At 40.5% G+C, this 18,554-nt stretch overlaps 1 protein-coding gene across 7 annotated transcripts in view; it reads right to left on the bottom strand.

The window, feature by feature from the left end:
* The window catches only part of ACACA (acetyl-CoA carboxylase alpha), a 240,643-nt gene that overhangs the window by 62,450 nt on the left and 159,639 nt on the right, over nt 1-18,554 (bottom strand). For all 7 annotated transcript variants that reach the window (XM_055400493.2, XM_055400510.2, XM_055400527.2 and 4 more), the window contains 4 exons: nt 10,290-10,559; nt 5,723-5,820; nt 1,211-1,331; nt 238-348 (listed from right to left, as the gene is read on the bottom strand). In XM_055400493.2, the coding sequence (XP_055256468.1) occupies nt 238-348; nt 1,211-1,331; nt 5,723-5,820; nt 10,290-10,559 (600 nt within the window). The remainder of the gene's footprint in view (nt 1-237; nt 349-1,210; nt 1,332-5,722; nt 5,821-10,289; nt 10,560-18,554) is intronic.

The following is an 18,554-nucleotide window of genomic DNA, read 5'->3' on the forward strand; positions in this document are numbered from 1 at the left end:
ATGGTTTGTTTATTAACATATCCACAGGGTTTGGAATAGTGTCAGACACATAGTAGGCACTGATAACACTCATTATGCCAAATGAATGAACAGGCAGAGAAGGCGGAGAGAGGAGAAGAGATAGACTGAGGAAGGCGTGGGCTGAATATCTTCCCCCACCAATCAAGACCTAGAATTAAGAATTCACAGCAGTCTTTGAAAAGCTTCATGCACTTCTCCCAAACCCTAGAAACTTACTTTGTTGAGGGCCCCAGCTCCTGTCAGGATTAAGTGAGAATTTTCGACCTGGATGGTTCTCTGTCCCAGTCGGACGAGGTAAGCCCCAATCCCAATGGCCCTGCATGTAACCTTAAAAAAAGAATAAATTTGACGTGTCACATATTTATGTTCCCTCCCAAGCTGTAAGAATTAAGCTATAGGTATACAAAAAATTCACATTAACAGAAGTTAGGTTTTTGTTTTTTTTTTTTTAAGGAAATCTGTTTGGTTAAATAACAATACAAAAACACAATTTCCTGGTTAAAGCCAAGAAGGTACAGAATATATTCAATGATTCAAGTAACAGTTAAAGGGTCTCAGACCCTTTACTTCTCTTACACTTTTGCCTGTTCCACAGATGTGTGGCATCCACACCAGAGGTATGAAAAAGGAAACTAGTTAAGAGGAAAAGAAATTTAAGCTGTTAACACTGTGCAAGGTGCTAGTTTTATCTGGGGAATCCAATTATATACATTACCCTATCGTCCTACTATTATGCACAATTAAAATCAAATTGCAGATTTACAGTTTTAAAGAAATACTCCTGGGGCTTCCCTGGTGGCACAGAGATAGGAATCTGCCTGCCAGTGCAAGAGACATGGGTTCGCTCCCTGGTCTGGGAAGATCCCACATGCCATGGGGCAACTAAGCCCGTGCTCCAGAGCCCGGGGAACTGCAAGTTCTGAAGCCTATGCACCCTAGAGCCATGGTCCACAACGAAAAGAAGCCACCACAATGAGAATCCTGCACTGCAATTAGAGAGTAGCTCCCACTCACTGCAAGTAGAGAAAAGCACGCTCAGCCACAAAGACCCAGCACAGCCAATAAATCAGTAATTTTTTTTTTTTTAAAAGAAATGTTCTCATTTGAGGCTGAACAGCAGTGATGGTGGCAAAAACAGATCCTAGTCACAGCCAGCTCTCCAAAAATCTCACACTTGGCCAAGATTTACCAGGCTGATGGTGATGATCTCGTCATAGGCCAGTGAGGATTCCCCAGCAATCATTCCAGAACCTCGAAGGTTCTCTGCTCCAAGTCCTTCTTCCTTCCCAATAATGTCAGTTATCTTGTACCTGGTGGATAGAGCCATGCCAAATTAGACAGGTTAAACACAGCAAAAACAATCCATTAAGAGAATAACCACCATTAATAGGCTGCTAAAAGCATACTGAACTCTTACATTTAATACCAGAGTTCTGTACATTTTTTATACTCATCATTCATGTATCTTTCCTTCTTAGCTTGGTGCCTATTTTGTCTGGAAGCAACATGGTATAGTGGAAACAGAAAAATGTGGAACTAAGCAGACAGGTTTAAATCCCTGCTCTGACACACGACTCTAGGGATAAGATAACTTGTGTAAGATGGGAATTAGAGTGTGTCCACTTCTGAGACTTGAGAGTTAAATTAAGCAGCAATGAGAGGGTTTGACACATAGATGGCGCTCCAGTGTCAGAAGACCTCTTACTTTCTAGGATATGTATCTCAACAATAAGCCACAGCCATTAAATCAAACATTTCAGATGAATGTTACCTAGGAATTTAAAAAAAAAAAAAATCCAGAGGCACAGTGAAAACAGTTCTCAAGTTCCAAATCCTCTCTGTTTCCAAGACAAGGATGAAGGGAAGGTCAACACAGTGCACTCTATCCCTGCTCCTTAGAAAGCACCCAGTGTACATATGAGAGTTCCTAACACAGTCCTCTGCAGGGGCAGGGGGAATGTGTGTAAAAGTGAAATGCTGGGCAAGTTGTCCAGAAAGCAGCCTGTGGATCCAAGGGGAGCCACTCATGGGTCTTCTTGGTGGGAGATTAGGAGTGATAGCTGATAATGCGAAATGGGAGATGGGGAATGCAGCTAATAAAGGAAACATACAAAGTGGGACACAGAGATGGGCACCTGTTATCTACTGTTCCACGTGTGCCCAGAAGGCTTGGCACTGCGCACAGTTTTAGAAACCAAAATAATAAATATCCCACCAGTTCAGTTCAGTTCAGTCGCTCAGTCGTGTCCGACTCTCTGCGACCCCATGAATCACAGCACGCTAGGCCTCCCTGTTCATCACCAACTCCCGCAGTTCACTCAAACTCATGTCCATCGAGTCGGTGATGCCATAGTGGCTCTTAAACTTTTTTTTTTGCCCCCATATTTCTCTGTTCCTTTACTTCCAGTCTTCCACCAATTCCTTTTCTTTGCCCTCGCTGTTGTTCTGTGGCTTTGTGTTTCTGCTTTCCAGATTCCCAGTAATTCCCTCTCCCAGTTCTTCATCTGACTCTGTATCTAGACTCTAGATTCCAGACTTATGTTACAGGTAAAGTTAATCTGCTTTAATGGGTTAACAAGCCACAGTAATTTGGTGGTAGGGGAGGGGGTTAAGTCTTCTTTTTATAAGGCCCACATGCCATATAGTCACACATACCCATGGACCCAGCCAGCCTTCCTTGCAAAGCAGATCTCTTCCCCTCTAAGGAGTGCACAATGCTTCACAGGTGTTTATAATTTGTTAGGTGACATCTTTTCCTATTACATTACATGAAAGAGAATAAAAAATTTCCCATTTTCTGCTCTATGATCTAAGTCTTCTACCTTTAAGACTGTCATTCTTTAAAGCAGTACCAGGGACTTCCCTGGAGATCCAGTGGTTAAGACTCTGCACTTCCACTTCAAGGAGCACAGGTTTGCTCCCTGGTCAGGGAACTAGATTCCGCATGTCACATCACTTGGCCAAAAAACAAAAAAGGTAGTACCACATTTTAATGTTACTTATAATAAAAACCTTTGTGTAATGTAATACAATTACAAAAGATTCATGTGTGTCATTTTTGATCCTCACAACAGTACACTGTGATAAGGAATATCATCTCCATTATCACAGATAATAATAGCCAGGATCTGTGATTGCTTACTATGTGCTTAGTACTGTGCCAATAGGGGATTCACATATATAAGCTCACTTGATTCTTCTTCATACAGATGAGGAAACTGAAGCTCAGAGAAGAAAACTGACTTATTTTAACAAAAGCAATATACAAAAGTCAAGTCTTCTGAGATACCAGTAACAAAGAGTTAAAAAATACAGTGGTGGGGGTGGGGTGGGAATCCTGTTCAGAGTAGCAAGAAAAAAGTGCAAAACATATAGAGCTATTTAAAAAATGGCAAAATTCCACCACACCTACACTGGACACCAAGAGATCCTTGGATGGGTGCCACAGTGAATCCTCAGGGGCACTGAAGGACGTTTCAAATTTTTGAGAGAAATACTACGTGCTATCTGTTGGCTCCCATGTGAACTACTAGTTTCAAGTAGTTCATGGTTTAACACTAGGTAGTGCTACATTCTGGAGAAGGCAATAATGGCAAGCCACTCCAGTACTCTTGCCTAGAAAATCCCATGGATGGAGGAGCCTGGTAGGCTGCAGTCCGTGGGGTTGCTAAGGGTCGGACACGACTGAGTGACTTCACTTTCACTTTTCACTTTCACACACTGGAGAAGGAAATGGCAACCCACTCCAGTGTTCCTGCCTGGAGAATCCCAGGGATGGGGGAGCCTGATGGGCTTCTGTCTATGGGGTCACACAGAGTCGGACACGACTAAAGTGACTTAGCAGCAGCAGTGCTACATTCCTTCTGACAATCTTTGCAAAGCTGGGTTTTCAGTCTTGAAGGTTGTGCGGGGTGGAGGGATTTCTACACAAAAATCAATGCAGAACAAGATGTGAGGGTGGCTATGTCCAAGCTGATTCTAAGATTTGCAACGTCGTACAGATGCAAATATCCCATAAATAAGTAACTGCAATTATTTAAGAATGAAATAAAAAAAATTTTCAGCTATGATATATATTATACAGTTGACCCTTGAACAACAGCCAGTTAGGGGCATCAAGCCTCAGTAGGTGAAAATTCAAGTATCACTTATAGTTGGTGCTCAATTATTAATACATGGTTCTTCCATGTCTATAAATAGATTCAACCAACCACAGATGGTATATAGTAGTGCTGCATTTACTGTTGAAAATGCCCATGTAGAAGTGGACTCAAGAAATTCAAACCCATGTTATTCACGGCGTAAATATTTATGAAGCGCTCTGGGTCTGACTACTCAATAATCAGAAATACCAGGTATATCTTTTTGCCTAAAGCTGCTATGAAAAAATTATGGAGACAATATGGGTGCTGTGAACCAAGAAAGACTGGGACCTTCTGGCATAACCTATGTGAAGAAAACTATAAAACTTCAAATAAACACTTAAATAATTAGAAAAACACACCATATATCTTGTTGGGAAGAGTTAATATTATGAAGCACTCAGATCTTCCTAAATTAATTTATAAACCTAATGCAACTTTGATCAAAATCATTATGGCAGGTTTTGGGGAATTTTTAAAAAATGAGCCTATATGTAAAAAGACAAAAATAATTAATAAAATTTGGGGGAAAAATTAAGAATGTGAGGAACCCTGGCCCATTAGAGCAGTTAAAACTGTGTGGCATTAGTCCAAGAATAGATAGAACAAAAAACAGAATATAAAGCCTGGTAATTGAGTTAAGATTATTATAAAAGTGAAGAAAGTATGAATTATTCAATAAATGATACTGGAGCAACTGATTAACATTTTGGAAAATACTTTCAGATAGATTATAAAAATGTTCAACTTCACTGGTGATCAAAAAATACCAGTTAAAATAACAATTGCTGTTTTCATCCTATTTTATTGACAATAATCAATGTTGGCAAGGATGGAGAACAATATAACAGGGTGAACAAGCACTACATATACTGCTTGTGGGAATGCAGCTCCTGGGAAGACAATTTGAAATTATTAAAAAAAAATTTTTTTTAATGGACATACTTTTTGACTACTAATTCTACTTTTAGAAATTAACACAAAGTAAATAACCAGAGATATTCCTCAAAGTTTACATAAAAGAATGATCAGTCCAGGGATACAGCAGTAAAAATTAGAACTGTCTGAATGATCAAATATGATACATTCATTATAAAGATTTATATGAAGCCATTAAATATCACATTCTCAAGTAATATTGTAAGAATATAAAAAGTTCCCCCCAAAATAATTTTTAGTGGAAAGAATAAATTACAAAAGACCTTTTTTATTATGACCCCAATTATGTAGGAAAAAAGATGTATATACATATATGACAGAAAGAATATTATTAATAACTGGGATCTCTTGGTAGGACTACAGCTGGCTTTTACTTTTTCCTCATAATTGTTTGTATGTTCTAACTTTTCAAATGCATATAATAAACAGTTTTAAAGCCTCAATGAATAATTTTGCCTTTTAGCTAGTAAGTGGTAGAGCGGAGACACCTAAGGCTTCTAGATTGTGCAACAAGCAGTCTTCATTGCTCAAGGTCATGATCAACAGGACAGTGAGAAAAAAATGATCAAATTCTCCTTTCTTGAATCCATGGCCAAATTATTCTGATAGATAATACCTACCTGGATTCTCCTTCATCTTCCACATGTTCACAATGGACAGAGTTGAGAGCACTGACTCTCTTGTAATCTTGAGGGGTCAGATATAAATATTTGTATCCCTGTGGGAAGCACAAATAGTTTTTAACCCATTATTTGCCATCACCACATGACCAGAAGACCCAGCAAAGCATATATGATGCAGTGGTTCTAAGCTAGCTTTAAATCGCCAGATCATGTCTTCGAGTTACTGTCTCATAGATCACCAGCGTTGAGAGTGCTCCTTTGAAAGATGGGGGTGTCTGTTTCTGTATCATTGTATCCTTGAAATTAGGTGTCTTGCAGCTGCAACTTCAGGTGCTGATACATTTCACTCATTTCCTTTTCATCAAGGTTAAAGGGTCATTCTCTAATCTTAAGTGATACCTCCATTAAAAATATCAACACAAAATTAAAGATTTGTATGAATTACTATTCATCATTTTCTCACAACGGTACCATCGTACCATCAAAATATAGATGGGTCAAGGATAATTGAGAGCATCACAAAACTGGAGTATTCAATCCTAAAATCAGATGTCTATGCTAATGATCAGTAAACACTAAGCTTGAACCGTTTGCTTTTTTAAATATTTTTAAAATAAAAAAGCAAAAAAAATTTTGCTTTTTAAAATAAATAATCCCTAGGTACATTAAAAATCATACTAACATTGGCTTATTTTTATACATACATATGCACACTCATATACAGAGTTATTTAATACATGTATTCACCTTAAGTGAATGAGTCACTCAGACCAAAAAACAAAAAAAAGCAAGCAGAGAAAAACACTTAAAATACTATGAGAAACTATGTCCATGGTTTAACTGAATTTGTCCCACAACGAGCACAACATGCCAGAGACATGAATTTGAATTTGCCACTGATTCTGCCTGACTCTTGATGAGAAAGCATGGAGCGTCAGCAGTATGTCAGCCAGCCACATTTATTGGGCGCCTATTACATGGAAGGCACTGTTCAAGGCACGGGAAAAACAGGAAGGGACAGAACAGGCAAAAGTTTCTGATGTTACACAACTTATCTTCTAGTAGGAGATATGGAAAAAACACAAAATAAGTAAGTTAAATATACGATGTTAACGGGAATAACATTTGAGGGGAAAAAATAAAATAGAGGAAGGAGACAGGACAGCTGGGAGAGTTGACCTTCTAGAAGAACAGCCAGGGAAGGTTTTGCTGAAAATGTCATTTGAGCCAATACCTGAAGTGCTGTGGAAGTGAGACATGGGGGTATCTGGCGGAAAAGCGTTCCAGGCAGAAGGAACCACAAGCGTGAAGGTGCCGAGTGTGCTCTGCAGGCTCAAGACAGAGCGAGGAGGCCGGAGGAGCCATGGTGTGGGATGAGGCGGGAGCAGACGAGGATGGCGGCACTGGAGGCCAGCCAAGGGGGGCTTGCCGGCAACTGCAGGGTTTCCGGCCCTCATGTGAGTTAGCTGGGAAGCCTTTAAAGGGTTTTAATCACAGGAGAGTTTGGAGTCACGATCTAATTTACATTTAACTGGATCATTCCACCTTCTTTCCTCTCCGTTTTTATTTTTGGTCGTGCTGGGTCTTCATTGCCACGCTGGCTTTTCTCAGGTTGAGGCAAGCAGGGGTACTCTTCAGGTGCGGTGCGTGGTCTTCTCATTGCATGGCTTCTCTTGTTGAGGAGCAGGGGCTCTGGGGCATGCGGCTGCAGTAGTTGCAGCTCCCAGGCTCCAGAGCACAGGCCCAATAGTCATGGTGCATGGGCTGAGCTGCTCCGCCGCATGTGGGGTCTTCCCGGACCAGGGATTGAACCTGCGTCTGCTGCATTGGCAGGCAGATTCTTTACCACCGATCCACCAGGGAAGCCCTCCACTTTCTGCTGAGAGTAGACTTTGGGTAGGGGGAGGGACAAGGCCAGAAGCAGGAAGGTCAACGAGGAAGTGACCGCAATAAATGCAGCAAGAGATAACAGGGAGCTTGACCACTCACTGTGCAGCAGAAGACTCAGCCAGAGGTGGTTGTGTTCTGGGTATATTTTGAAGGTTGGGATGTACAAGCGATTCACTGACAGAGAGGATGTGGGATGTGAGAAAGACAGGTCAAGCGTAACTCTAAGATCTTTTACTTAAACGGAAGAATAGAGGTATCATTTACTGAGCTAGAGAAGACTGTAGGAAGAACAAACGCAAGGAAAACGACTAGAAGCTGCAGTGAGGCAGATGAGCAGGTAAAGAGGTTGAGTCCAGACAGATGAATCTGAAGTTCAGGAGTAGGACTTCAACTTAGAAATTTATCAGTTTATAGATGGAATTTAACTCTTGAGGACTGGGTGAGATGACCAAGGGGAGGTGAACAGAGAAAAGGGGAGAGGTCCAGGGACTGAGCCCTAAAACACTTTTTATCTTTCTACCTCACCTTCTATAAAAGCTATCTTGCCAAAGCACCAGGTGAGGGGGCTCTGGGCCCCAGTGGGGTTGAGGCTGGGAGATCCTGGACTTAGTTCTGCTACAGTCTTTGTGACCTTGATATATATCTCCATTTACATTTTAAAATATAATTTGAAAAATTTGAGATAACATTCACATAAAACTGGCCATCATACAGTATACAATTCAGTAATTTCTAGTATATTCAGATATAGTACAACCACCACCACTATCTAATTCTAGGATATTTCTATCATCCCAAAAGAAACCCTGTATTTAATAGTGAAAGTGAAAGTCACTCAGTCACGTCCGACTCTATGTGACCCCATGGAATTCTCCAGGCCAGAATACTGGAGTGGGTAGCCATTCCCATCTCCAGGGGATCTTCTCAACGCAGGGATCAAACTCAGGTCTGCCGCATTGCAGGCAGATTCTTTACCAGCTGAGCCACAAGGGAAGCCCAAGAATACTGCAGTGTGTAGCCTATCCCTTCTCCAGCGGATCTTCCCAACCCAGGAACTAAACCAGGGTCTCTGGCATTGCAGGCAGATTTTTTACCAGCTGAGCTGCCAGGGAAGCCCAAGTACTTAAGAGTGGTCATCAACAATTCTCATACACTTTTAAAATGAATTTTACTGAAGCATAATTTACAGGCAACAAAATCCATCAGTTTTAAGTGTTGTAGTTTGATGAATTCTGACAAATGTATACACTTGTGCATATTTGCCATTACAATAAAAATATAGAATATTTCCATCATCCCCTGATACTCTTAAAGATGTAAAAGGCAGCAAAGGAAACCGAGAAAGAGTGGTTAGAAGGGTAAAAAGGAGATTATGGGGTCCTGGAAACTAAGAGAAGAAAGTATTTCAAGGATGAAGGCGTAACCAACTGCATGGAATGCTGCTGAAATGTCACATAAGTGAGATTCACAACAGAGTTTAACAATATGGAATCAATGGCAACCTTGACATAAGCAGCTCTGGTGGAACGGTGTGGGTGCAGGAGAAACAGATGGATTCCAGAGGGGATGGGGGGGAGAAGGGTATCTGGAAACAGCAAGAAGAGAAACTCTTTTTAAGAAGTCTTGCTGTGGAGTTCCTCTGGTGGCTCAGTAGTAAGGAACCCACCTGCCAATGCAGGACACGCCAGTTTGATCCCTGATCCGGGACGATGCCAAGTGATAAGCGGGACAAGTAAGCCGGCGAGCCACAACTACTGAGCCCACACGCTGCAACTACTGAAGTCCATGTACTCTAGAGCACGTGCTCTGCAACAAGAGAAGCCATCACGATGAGAAGGCCTTGCACGGTAACTGGGGAGTAGCCCCCGCTTGCTGAAACTAGAGAAAGCCAGAATGTAGGCCAGCACAGCCAAAAGACAAATAAATCTTGAGAAGAAGTCTTGCTATAAACGGAAGGAAAAAATGGGGCAGGGTTGGTGACTGGAGGGGTCAGTGTCTAGGTGCTAAGGACACAGACACGTGTCTTCTTCTAATAGAGAGGGGAAACATGATGATGCAAGAAAGAAGGGGGAGGAGCTTTGATCCAGATCCTTACGTTGGCAAGAGGGAAAAGGACCAAACATAGTGGGACTGGCCTTGGACAGGGGCAGGGACTCTTCATCAAAGTCTCTCTCCAGGCTCTGTGGCACAAGGGAAAGAGAAACCATTCGCCATGTAGGAAGGAGGAAGAGTCTTCGGAGGACAGGCAGGTTTCAAGTAGAGCAAGAAGGTTAGAAAACAATCAGAGAAGCTGAGGATCTGAGAGATTTTGCTGATAACTGACCGTATGTCTTAGAAGACAAGGTGGAATGATTTAATAACAAAATCAGTAATAATAATTTTCTGGCTTAACATGTCTCACATTAAATGCACACCTACTATTTCCATCTTGTGCAACCCAAGAAATGGTGTCCTATTTCCAAGCTGGAGGAAAGACCAGGTGAACATATTGAGAGAGAATTTATTTACAGTGCAGTTGCTAACTTTTGAACTTAAACCTCTACTTCTCTCCCACCTTTGTACACACACACACACACACACACACATCCGTAAAGTAATCAGAAGTATTATCTTCTCTACACAGAGTCGGACACGACTGAAGTGACTTAGCAGCAGCAGCAGCAGCAATCTGTACCTTGTAAGGATCCACAGGATCTACCCAGGCCACGTGAAACATATGACGAATTTCCTCTGCCAGTCCAATTCTTGCTCCACTGTTGGCTGCTACATAGATGCGTGGGATGCCCTCTGCCCTGGCAAGCTCAGAAGCTCTGAGAAACAGCAAATCCTCTTGGGGTCCAAAGGACCCAATTCGGTAAGTGATGTCATTGCCAATAACAATGATATCTCGGCCATCTGGATATTCTGGACTTTTAAGGGTCATTTTCCAAGCTACCATGCCAATCTGCAAAGGCATAAACAGACAGACAAATCAATACAAGCTTCTTACATGCAGAATTTTGTTCCAGGCTCCTTGAAGATATCAGACTGAATGCAGACACAACCTTTCTGTAAAGATATGCAATGCTAAAGAGCCAAGCTCCCTGTGGAAAACTAGAGCAAATATTCTGGCACACTTTTCTAAGATTATGTTGAGAACAGCTGGCTTACTATGTATGTATTTCACAGCTGTCTCAATTTCTTCTTTGGGTTTGCTCAAAGAAGATGGAAAAACCAAAGTCTAAATGCCCTCAGCAGATGTATGGAAGAATACTGTGGTCCTGGGAATTAAACCCAGGATTCCCTAACTTATTACCTTATTTTGTGAGATTCTTTCCAAGAAACCTTTAACATGGAGGAAATCAGGAAGAGGATTACCTCTCATGAGTGTACAACTTTTACAATCCTGGGCCCTTTTATTGTCCTCTGGTATTTGATAGGGCTACCCCTGTGGCTCCCTGGTAAAGAACCTGCCTGCAATGCAGGAGATGTGGGTTTGATCCCTGGGTCAGGAAGATCCCCTGGAGAAGGAAATGGCAATCCACTCCAGTATTCTTGCCTGAGAAATCCCACGGACAGAGGAGCCTGGAGGGCTATAGTCCTTGGGGTCACAAAACAAGTCGGACATGACTTAGCGACTAAACAACAAGTATTTGATAGGAATAATGGCAACATTCTTTACTGGCTTGCTTCAGGTATCTTCTATTTCTGCAGGAACTGCTGTATCTCAACATTGCCTCCTCTGAGCAACTCTTGTCGCTTTCTCCCAACACAACGCCAAAGGATGCAAGTATGCAAGTAACTGACCTCTTGCTGCACTAACATATGTAAATCTCTGCTCACTGTTCAGTGGCATCTGTCCAGCCACACGGATAAATGACACTGACTTAACAGGCGGGGGTGACATGTCTCTTCCCAAACCCTCACAGCCCTCTCCTCATTTAATCCCCTTCCATATGAGAACTAGTCAATCCTTCTACTTGTTTATTCACTAGTTCCATTTCTTTTCTATTCACTCATACCTCAGTTATGGCTGCAGTTTTTCACGTCTGCCTGTCTGCTTCCCTATACCTAGATAAGTAATGTTTTCCATTCTTTTTCTCCCCGTCACCAAATCTTCCTGTCTACTCTGCTTCCCACCCCCACCACTTGCCCCCAAACACAAAGCCTACCAGTGAGCAATCCTGGTCCTGCCTAATGGAGCCCAGCCACATTCGCAGCCTAGAGCCCTCATCCCCGGGCTGCTGCGTATCACCTCACTGGGGAGCCGGCCATCAAGAAGGGCCATTAACAGATGTAAATAGCAGCATCCCTGGAAAGCCACATGCATCACCCAGACTCAACCGGGCCAGTGATCATAAGCTCTTGAGTACACATTCTTCAATCCAATTGCACATCCGCTGTAATCAGGCTGGTTGAAGCTTTCCACACAGCTATTTGTGCTTCTCAGCATTAAGAAATATATATTCGAAACACCCACAGATAAATATAAGCTATTTAATATATACCATTGGCCAAATACAAATCAAAATGGATAAAAATCCAATCACCTTCGGAAACAAGGCAGGATTACACTATCTGCTCATTAAAGACAGAGAAGAGGAAGAAGAAACAAGATCATCCAAAAAAAAAAAGCACAGAGAAACTCCAAATATCAGGTTAATTTTGGTCTTTTTTTTTTTTTTTAAGAAACTGATCAATATAATGCCTGTGTGGGGAAAAATATTTTAACTGCCTTCTCATGTGGCCCTCTAAACCCAACACTTCTTTTGCTTTTCAGGAAGGAAAAGCTATTCCCTGTGAACACATTTGTAATTGGGAAGGTTGGGTTTCACACCAAATTTTATGATATATTAACCTTTGCTACCTAGGCCAGAGCCACTTAGATACAAGCCGGGAAGAATCTACTTGAGCATTTGCATTCTAATGCAAACACTGTGTCCATGTGGCACTGGGCAAGCAAATAACACTCTTATCTTTTCCTATTACCTGGGGACTCTGTGTCACTTAGGCAGTCAGTTCAGCAACTGGCCAGGTCATTATGCTTACAATATTGACTTCTAATTAGGTGTCGATACAGCGGCACCAAGAACATGCTGCTCTTTATCAATGTCTTTTCAAAGTGTGTTCCTCATTGAAGGTACCCCTCCCCACTTAAAAAGTACCAGTACAGGACAGAGAGTGTTGTCTGAGTCTCGGCACAGTGAGATTCCTTTTTGACTGAGTTTTGAATAAGCACAATGGATAAGTATGTAAGGAAGCATCTGTTGCTCAATTTTTTTAACTTAAATTATATTTAAATATTTATATATATTTATATATAATATATATGTATATATATTTAAATTTAAATTATATTAGATTTTACTGCTAACTAAATGATGGGATACATAATGCTGAATGTAGGGTTGGGGAAATCAAACAAACTTGGAGCCACATCTAAGCCCTGCCATTTATTAACTGTGTGACCCTGGGAAATTCACTTAACTTCATTGAGCTTCAAAGTCCCCATGTACAAAATTAATATTACATATGGGTTTTATGAACAACTATTAGAAGCAGTAATCTATAATATTTACTTTACCATATGAAGTTTGCCTTTGTCTTTCCTCTCAACCTATCCAAATTTTACCCATTCCATCAAGTTCACTCAAATTCCACTTCCTCAGAAAGCTTTCCCTAGTCTAAAATGATTCCTCTCTTACCAGATCTCTTACTAAGAACTTCATGTAGAGAATTCACCTGATAATTATTCACATACGGATTAGGACTGCTTTTAGTTTGTCAGCTTAAACTGTCATATCATCTGCTTCATCACATAGCAGGACTCCTACACATTCCTACACATAATACAGAAGTAATAAATATTTGGTGGTTCCATACTCATTTCATTTTTAAAATGATAGTTGGAAAATACTCAACACCAAGAGCCTAGAACATCATCCACAATTTATCTCTAGGGATCACAGAATAACAGTACTAAAATATGATTAAAATATTTTATTTTTAAAAAATAATAATAGCTATCATCATTTGAACACTTATGTTGTATGATACTATAAAAAGTGAAAGTGAAGTCGCTCAGTCATATCCGACTCTCCATGGGATTTTCCAGGCAAGAGTACTGGAGTGGTTTGCCATTTCCTTCTCCAGAGGATCTTCCTGACCCAGCGATCCAACCCGGGTCTGCCACATTGTAGGCAGACGCTTTACCGTCTCAGCCAACCAGGGAAATCATATGATACTATAAATGTTAACAAATACTGATAACAGTTAAGAGATTAAACTGTGAAGTCTGTCTTGGTTCAGTTGTATAGCCTTGGACAAGTTGTAGAGCTTTGGACAAGTCACATAACCTTGTGTAGCCTCAATTTTTCTAATTATAAAGTGGGGATAACAGTATCCTTCTGGAGGGATTGTTGAGAGGAACATCACATTAAATTAGTACTGAGCCTGGCATATAAAAGTCCTCAAATAGTAGCTATTATCATTATTAACTTAAAAAACCATTATGATTGCCATAAGAAAACCAAGGCACAGAGGAATGAAGTAACTTGTCCTTATACCTAGAATGAATTACTTACTCTTCAACGTATGAGTCACAATCACCTTTACTAGAGAAATTAAGGGACTATGTTCCAGACTAGTGCCACTGCACTTAGCTGAAACAATACAGAAAGATAAACATCAACTGTGACACAAACGTAAACATCACTGACAACTAAATGCAATGTATGGATTGGATCCTGGAACAGAAAAAGGACATTAGTAAAAAAAAAAAAAAAAAAAAACCGATGAAACCCAAAACAAAGTCGATATCTTATTTAAGAGTATTGTACCAATGTTAATTTCTTAGTTTTTAAAATTATATCATGGTTATATAAGAGGTTAATCTTAGGGGAAGCTGGGTGAAGATTAAAAATGGGAACTCTATGATCTTTATAACATTTCTGTAAATCTAACATTAAGATAAAAAGCGGAAAAAATAAATGTCATGATAAAAATTTTCTCAAGGGAATATATTGACTAGTGGGGTCATTGCTAGTGTTCTGAACAGCCCTGTAAAACTATGAATAGTATTTTAAAATACCCATGATGTAATGCTAAATGTTAAGAAGACAGCAAGGAGATCAAACCAGTCCATCCTAAAGGAAATCAACTCTGAATATTCACTGGAAGGACTGATACTGAAGCTGAAGCTCCAGTACTTTGGCCACCTGATGCTAAGAGTCGACTCACTGGAAAAGACCCTGATGCTGGGAAAGATTGAGGGCAGGAGGAGAAGGGTACGGCAGAGGATGAGATGGTTGGATGGCATCACAACTCAATGGACCTGAGTTTGGGCAAACTCTGGGAGACAGTAAAGGGCAGGGAAGCCTGGCGTGCTGCAGTCCATGGGGTCTCAAAGAATCAGACAGGACTGAATGACTGAACAAGAAAGGATAACCAAATTGTATGCATACCCTAATAACGGACAGGAAAAACGAGGTAGTGGTTCAGAACACAGATTCAGACACCAGCTGCAATGAATCTGAACCTAACGGAATCTGACTCTGACAGAATAAAGATTCAGTCAGTTTTCTAGCCACATATCCTTAGGTAAGATGTTAACCTCTATATGCCTGAATTTCCTCATCAGTAAAATGGGGTAATAACAACCTAGTCTGCTGTGAAGACAAACACATGTTAAATCTTAGAATCTTCTATCTGGCATATAGTAAGCACACAGTGTTACAACATACAGACACACGCATATACACACACTCTCTATCCCTGAAAGCAAAGCATGTTGGGGAGTAGAGGGAACAGAAATAAAGAAAACAGCAAAATGGGATGGTAATTTAGGATGAAGGGACTTTGAATTTTTTTCCATTTTCCAAATTTCTTTAATATGCTTATGCCTTGACAACTTAAAAATTTGATAAATTGAAAGAGGGAGATGGGACTTCCCTGGTGGGTCCAGTGGCTAAGACTCTGTACTCCCAATGGAGGGGACACGGGTTCAATCCCTGGTTGGGGAACTAAGATCCCATATGTTGTAGGGCGCGAAAAAAAAACAACTACAAAATGTTTCTTCACTGGGTAATAGGTACCTGGGAGCTTATATTATTAACTCTATTTGAGTGTGCATTTGAGCATTTTCATAGTGAAAAAAAAAATTTAAGGAGAAAAATAAATTCTCACCAACCTAACAGATTTCTCAAGTCTGAGAGGGACTGACACTAGGTTTTACTTACACTGCAACAGATCACATTTATATAAAATTAGAAAGAAGGGAGTGAACCTATGAAGATCTAAAAGCAAGACTCACCTTAGAGGGAGCAGAACATCAAGAACTCTGTTGAGGCTCTCATCGATTTTTTTTTTTTAAGAAATGCTCTGCACTGATGTGGTATAATGTAAATATACGCATATATAGGTTTATACAATATTAATATCTCTACCTGAGAACTAACTGCTTCAGTGTTTTTCTGGTCTGATGGTTAAATACATATTTATACTTTTAAAGTCAATATTTGTACAATAGACAAGAACAGTGCCTATCAGCTAAATACATATTTAGGACTGTACCACATGTATTACAAACATGTACTAAAATCGAAAGCTCATATTTATACAGAGCCTTTCATCTTGAAGGGGGCTAAAGAGCTTTATAAACATATGTACATAAAAGGACGTTTGCCACTGATAGGCAGGCGAGGTATCAATTCACCTGCTCCCCTGTTCCTTCCAGCAGTCCTGGGTAGGAACACACGGTGTCAACAGATGCAGGTCTGTGTCAGCTGCGGAGACATGTGACACAATAACCCACACTGCCACGCACAGGCACTGAAAAGGGGCTTGCAACTTGAGCACAGCAACTGCTCTCTTCAGTGCAGAAGCACCACGGCCATTTCCAGCTTTGTGTTTTTAAATTATTCTCTACCAAACTCAACTAATCACTTGACAGAATTGAATCTGATACTGGAAATGGTTTCTGAATGCAAAATACTTTCTGTCTGATGATGAAAACTAGGTTGAAAAGCGCGTCCCTCTGCTCTTGTTCGATTTAGAGGGAGAGAGGGGGAAAAAAAAGGGTCACAACATTCAGGAGAAATTATTCAAAATATTCTATCTAAGAATAGCTTTGTCTCAGAGGATTGGGTCATTACTTCAGAAGACAGTCATATTTGCCTCCCGTTTAATTAGGACACCGTTAAGTTTTTCAGTCAAATTACTTCATACACACAATGGAGGTTTTATATTAAAAATTCTGTAACTGCCATATAAAAGCATACACAAGCGTGATAATGCGATCAGGAATATGACATTCACTGATTTCACCTAAAGCCAAGCTGCCTTGTATATTAACTTAAAAATAACAACTTAAGGAAATTCCATCGCTGAATCCCCTTGTTTTCAGCTCCTCTCTCCCTTCAATGTTTCTATGCAATGAAACCTAGTGAAATGGACACTCCAGGACAGAGAGCTAAGGAAACAACAAAAGGAGAACACGTAGCCTGAAAGGGGCTTGGGCGAGTGGGTGAGTTTTTGGTCTTAGGAGTCTCAGACTCAGGCTTTTGGGCCCTGGCAGTGCCACAGACGTCTCTGACCACTGTGTCATCCAGGCACAGACTCACCCAATGGTTCTAAGCACTTACGGCCAATTAGAGCTTCATTAACATAGCCATAATTTATTATTTTAAAAAATATCTAATTTCAGATTATTTTTGATAACAGAGCGTTCCAATTAGCAGGCTTCTTAGGTGCAAGATTATCCACCTAAACTAATTACCTTAAAGTGAGAAAGGGAAGAGGATCAAAAGAGTTACTGCGAATAAGGTGAGGATAAGCAGAAATAAATATTTGTTTTCTTTATACAAGTTCTAAGGAAGAAAATATTTCTTTGGCCACAGTCGGATCCTGGAATAAACACGCGCCAATGAGGGAGGAGGGGGCTGGGGAAGAGAAGGCAGGCAGAAGAGAACAGTCTTATTTAACTGTTTTTATGTGGGTAAAATGATTTGTGCCACAGTATTTCCATAAGAAGTGGGACCATTATTTTCCTGTAGAAACACATTTGGTTTGAAAAGTATCACTGGACAGGACGTGAAAATCAAACCGAATGAATTATTCACAACCTCCGATCAGAGGTGATCATTATTTCTGATGCTCCAAACAGTGATTAGGATTCTGCCCTGAGATGTCATTTTCTCGCTGAGTAACACCAGCAATACAGAAAGGCATTATCTATCTATCCATATATGTATTTTTTTCTCCTGGGAGGACCTTGGTTTAATGTTACTATAACAGATAATAAAAACATGATAACATTAACATTTATTCTGATGGTGCCCATAAATGCCATCAGTCTGACACAAAGTGTCAACACTAATCATGACCCAAAATTAACACCCAAATTGACATCCACATTAATTGTACTATCAGTGTGAACAGCATGTGCGAGTGTACATATGCACATGTGCCCACCTGCGCTTTCCAAAGCTGCTGTTGTCACAAAGTAAAACAACAACGTTAAGCTCAATAAAGAAATCTGAAGGGAAAACTAAAGGGCAGAACAGGACAGGAATTTGTTTTCAGGGATGTAAGAAGCATTCATCAAGTCTAGCTATGCCGTGGGAAGCAGAAAGGGAATGTCTTTGCCTCGCCTGCCTTTCTTATATCTCCACACTTTAGAGTTCAGCTATAATAATATCTTTCTATATGGATTTAGATACAGGTTAGATTGTGGCTGAGACGCTGAAGCTTTATTTTCCATGCTGACAATCTAAAAGTTGAGTGTTTCTGGCAAAGCCTCCAGTGACTTTTGTGCTTCTATCGCTAATGCCAGGAAGATGACCATTCAACAAGGTCCTTGGGCAGATATACAAAGAATCCTAGAACATGAGAGCCAAAACAGATGTAGGCAGCCTCTGCATCATGAAGGTCAGAAATGAAGATCCAGGGAGAAGGAAGCTGA

Source organism: Moschus berezovskii, chromosome 20, assembly GCF_049115385.1.
Source record: "Moschus berezovskii isolate FMDL1 chromosome 20, NW_MosBer_1.0, whole genome shotgun sequence".
NCBI lineage: Eukaryota > Metazoa > Chordata > Mammalia > Artiodactyla > Moschidae > Moschus > Moschus berezovskii.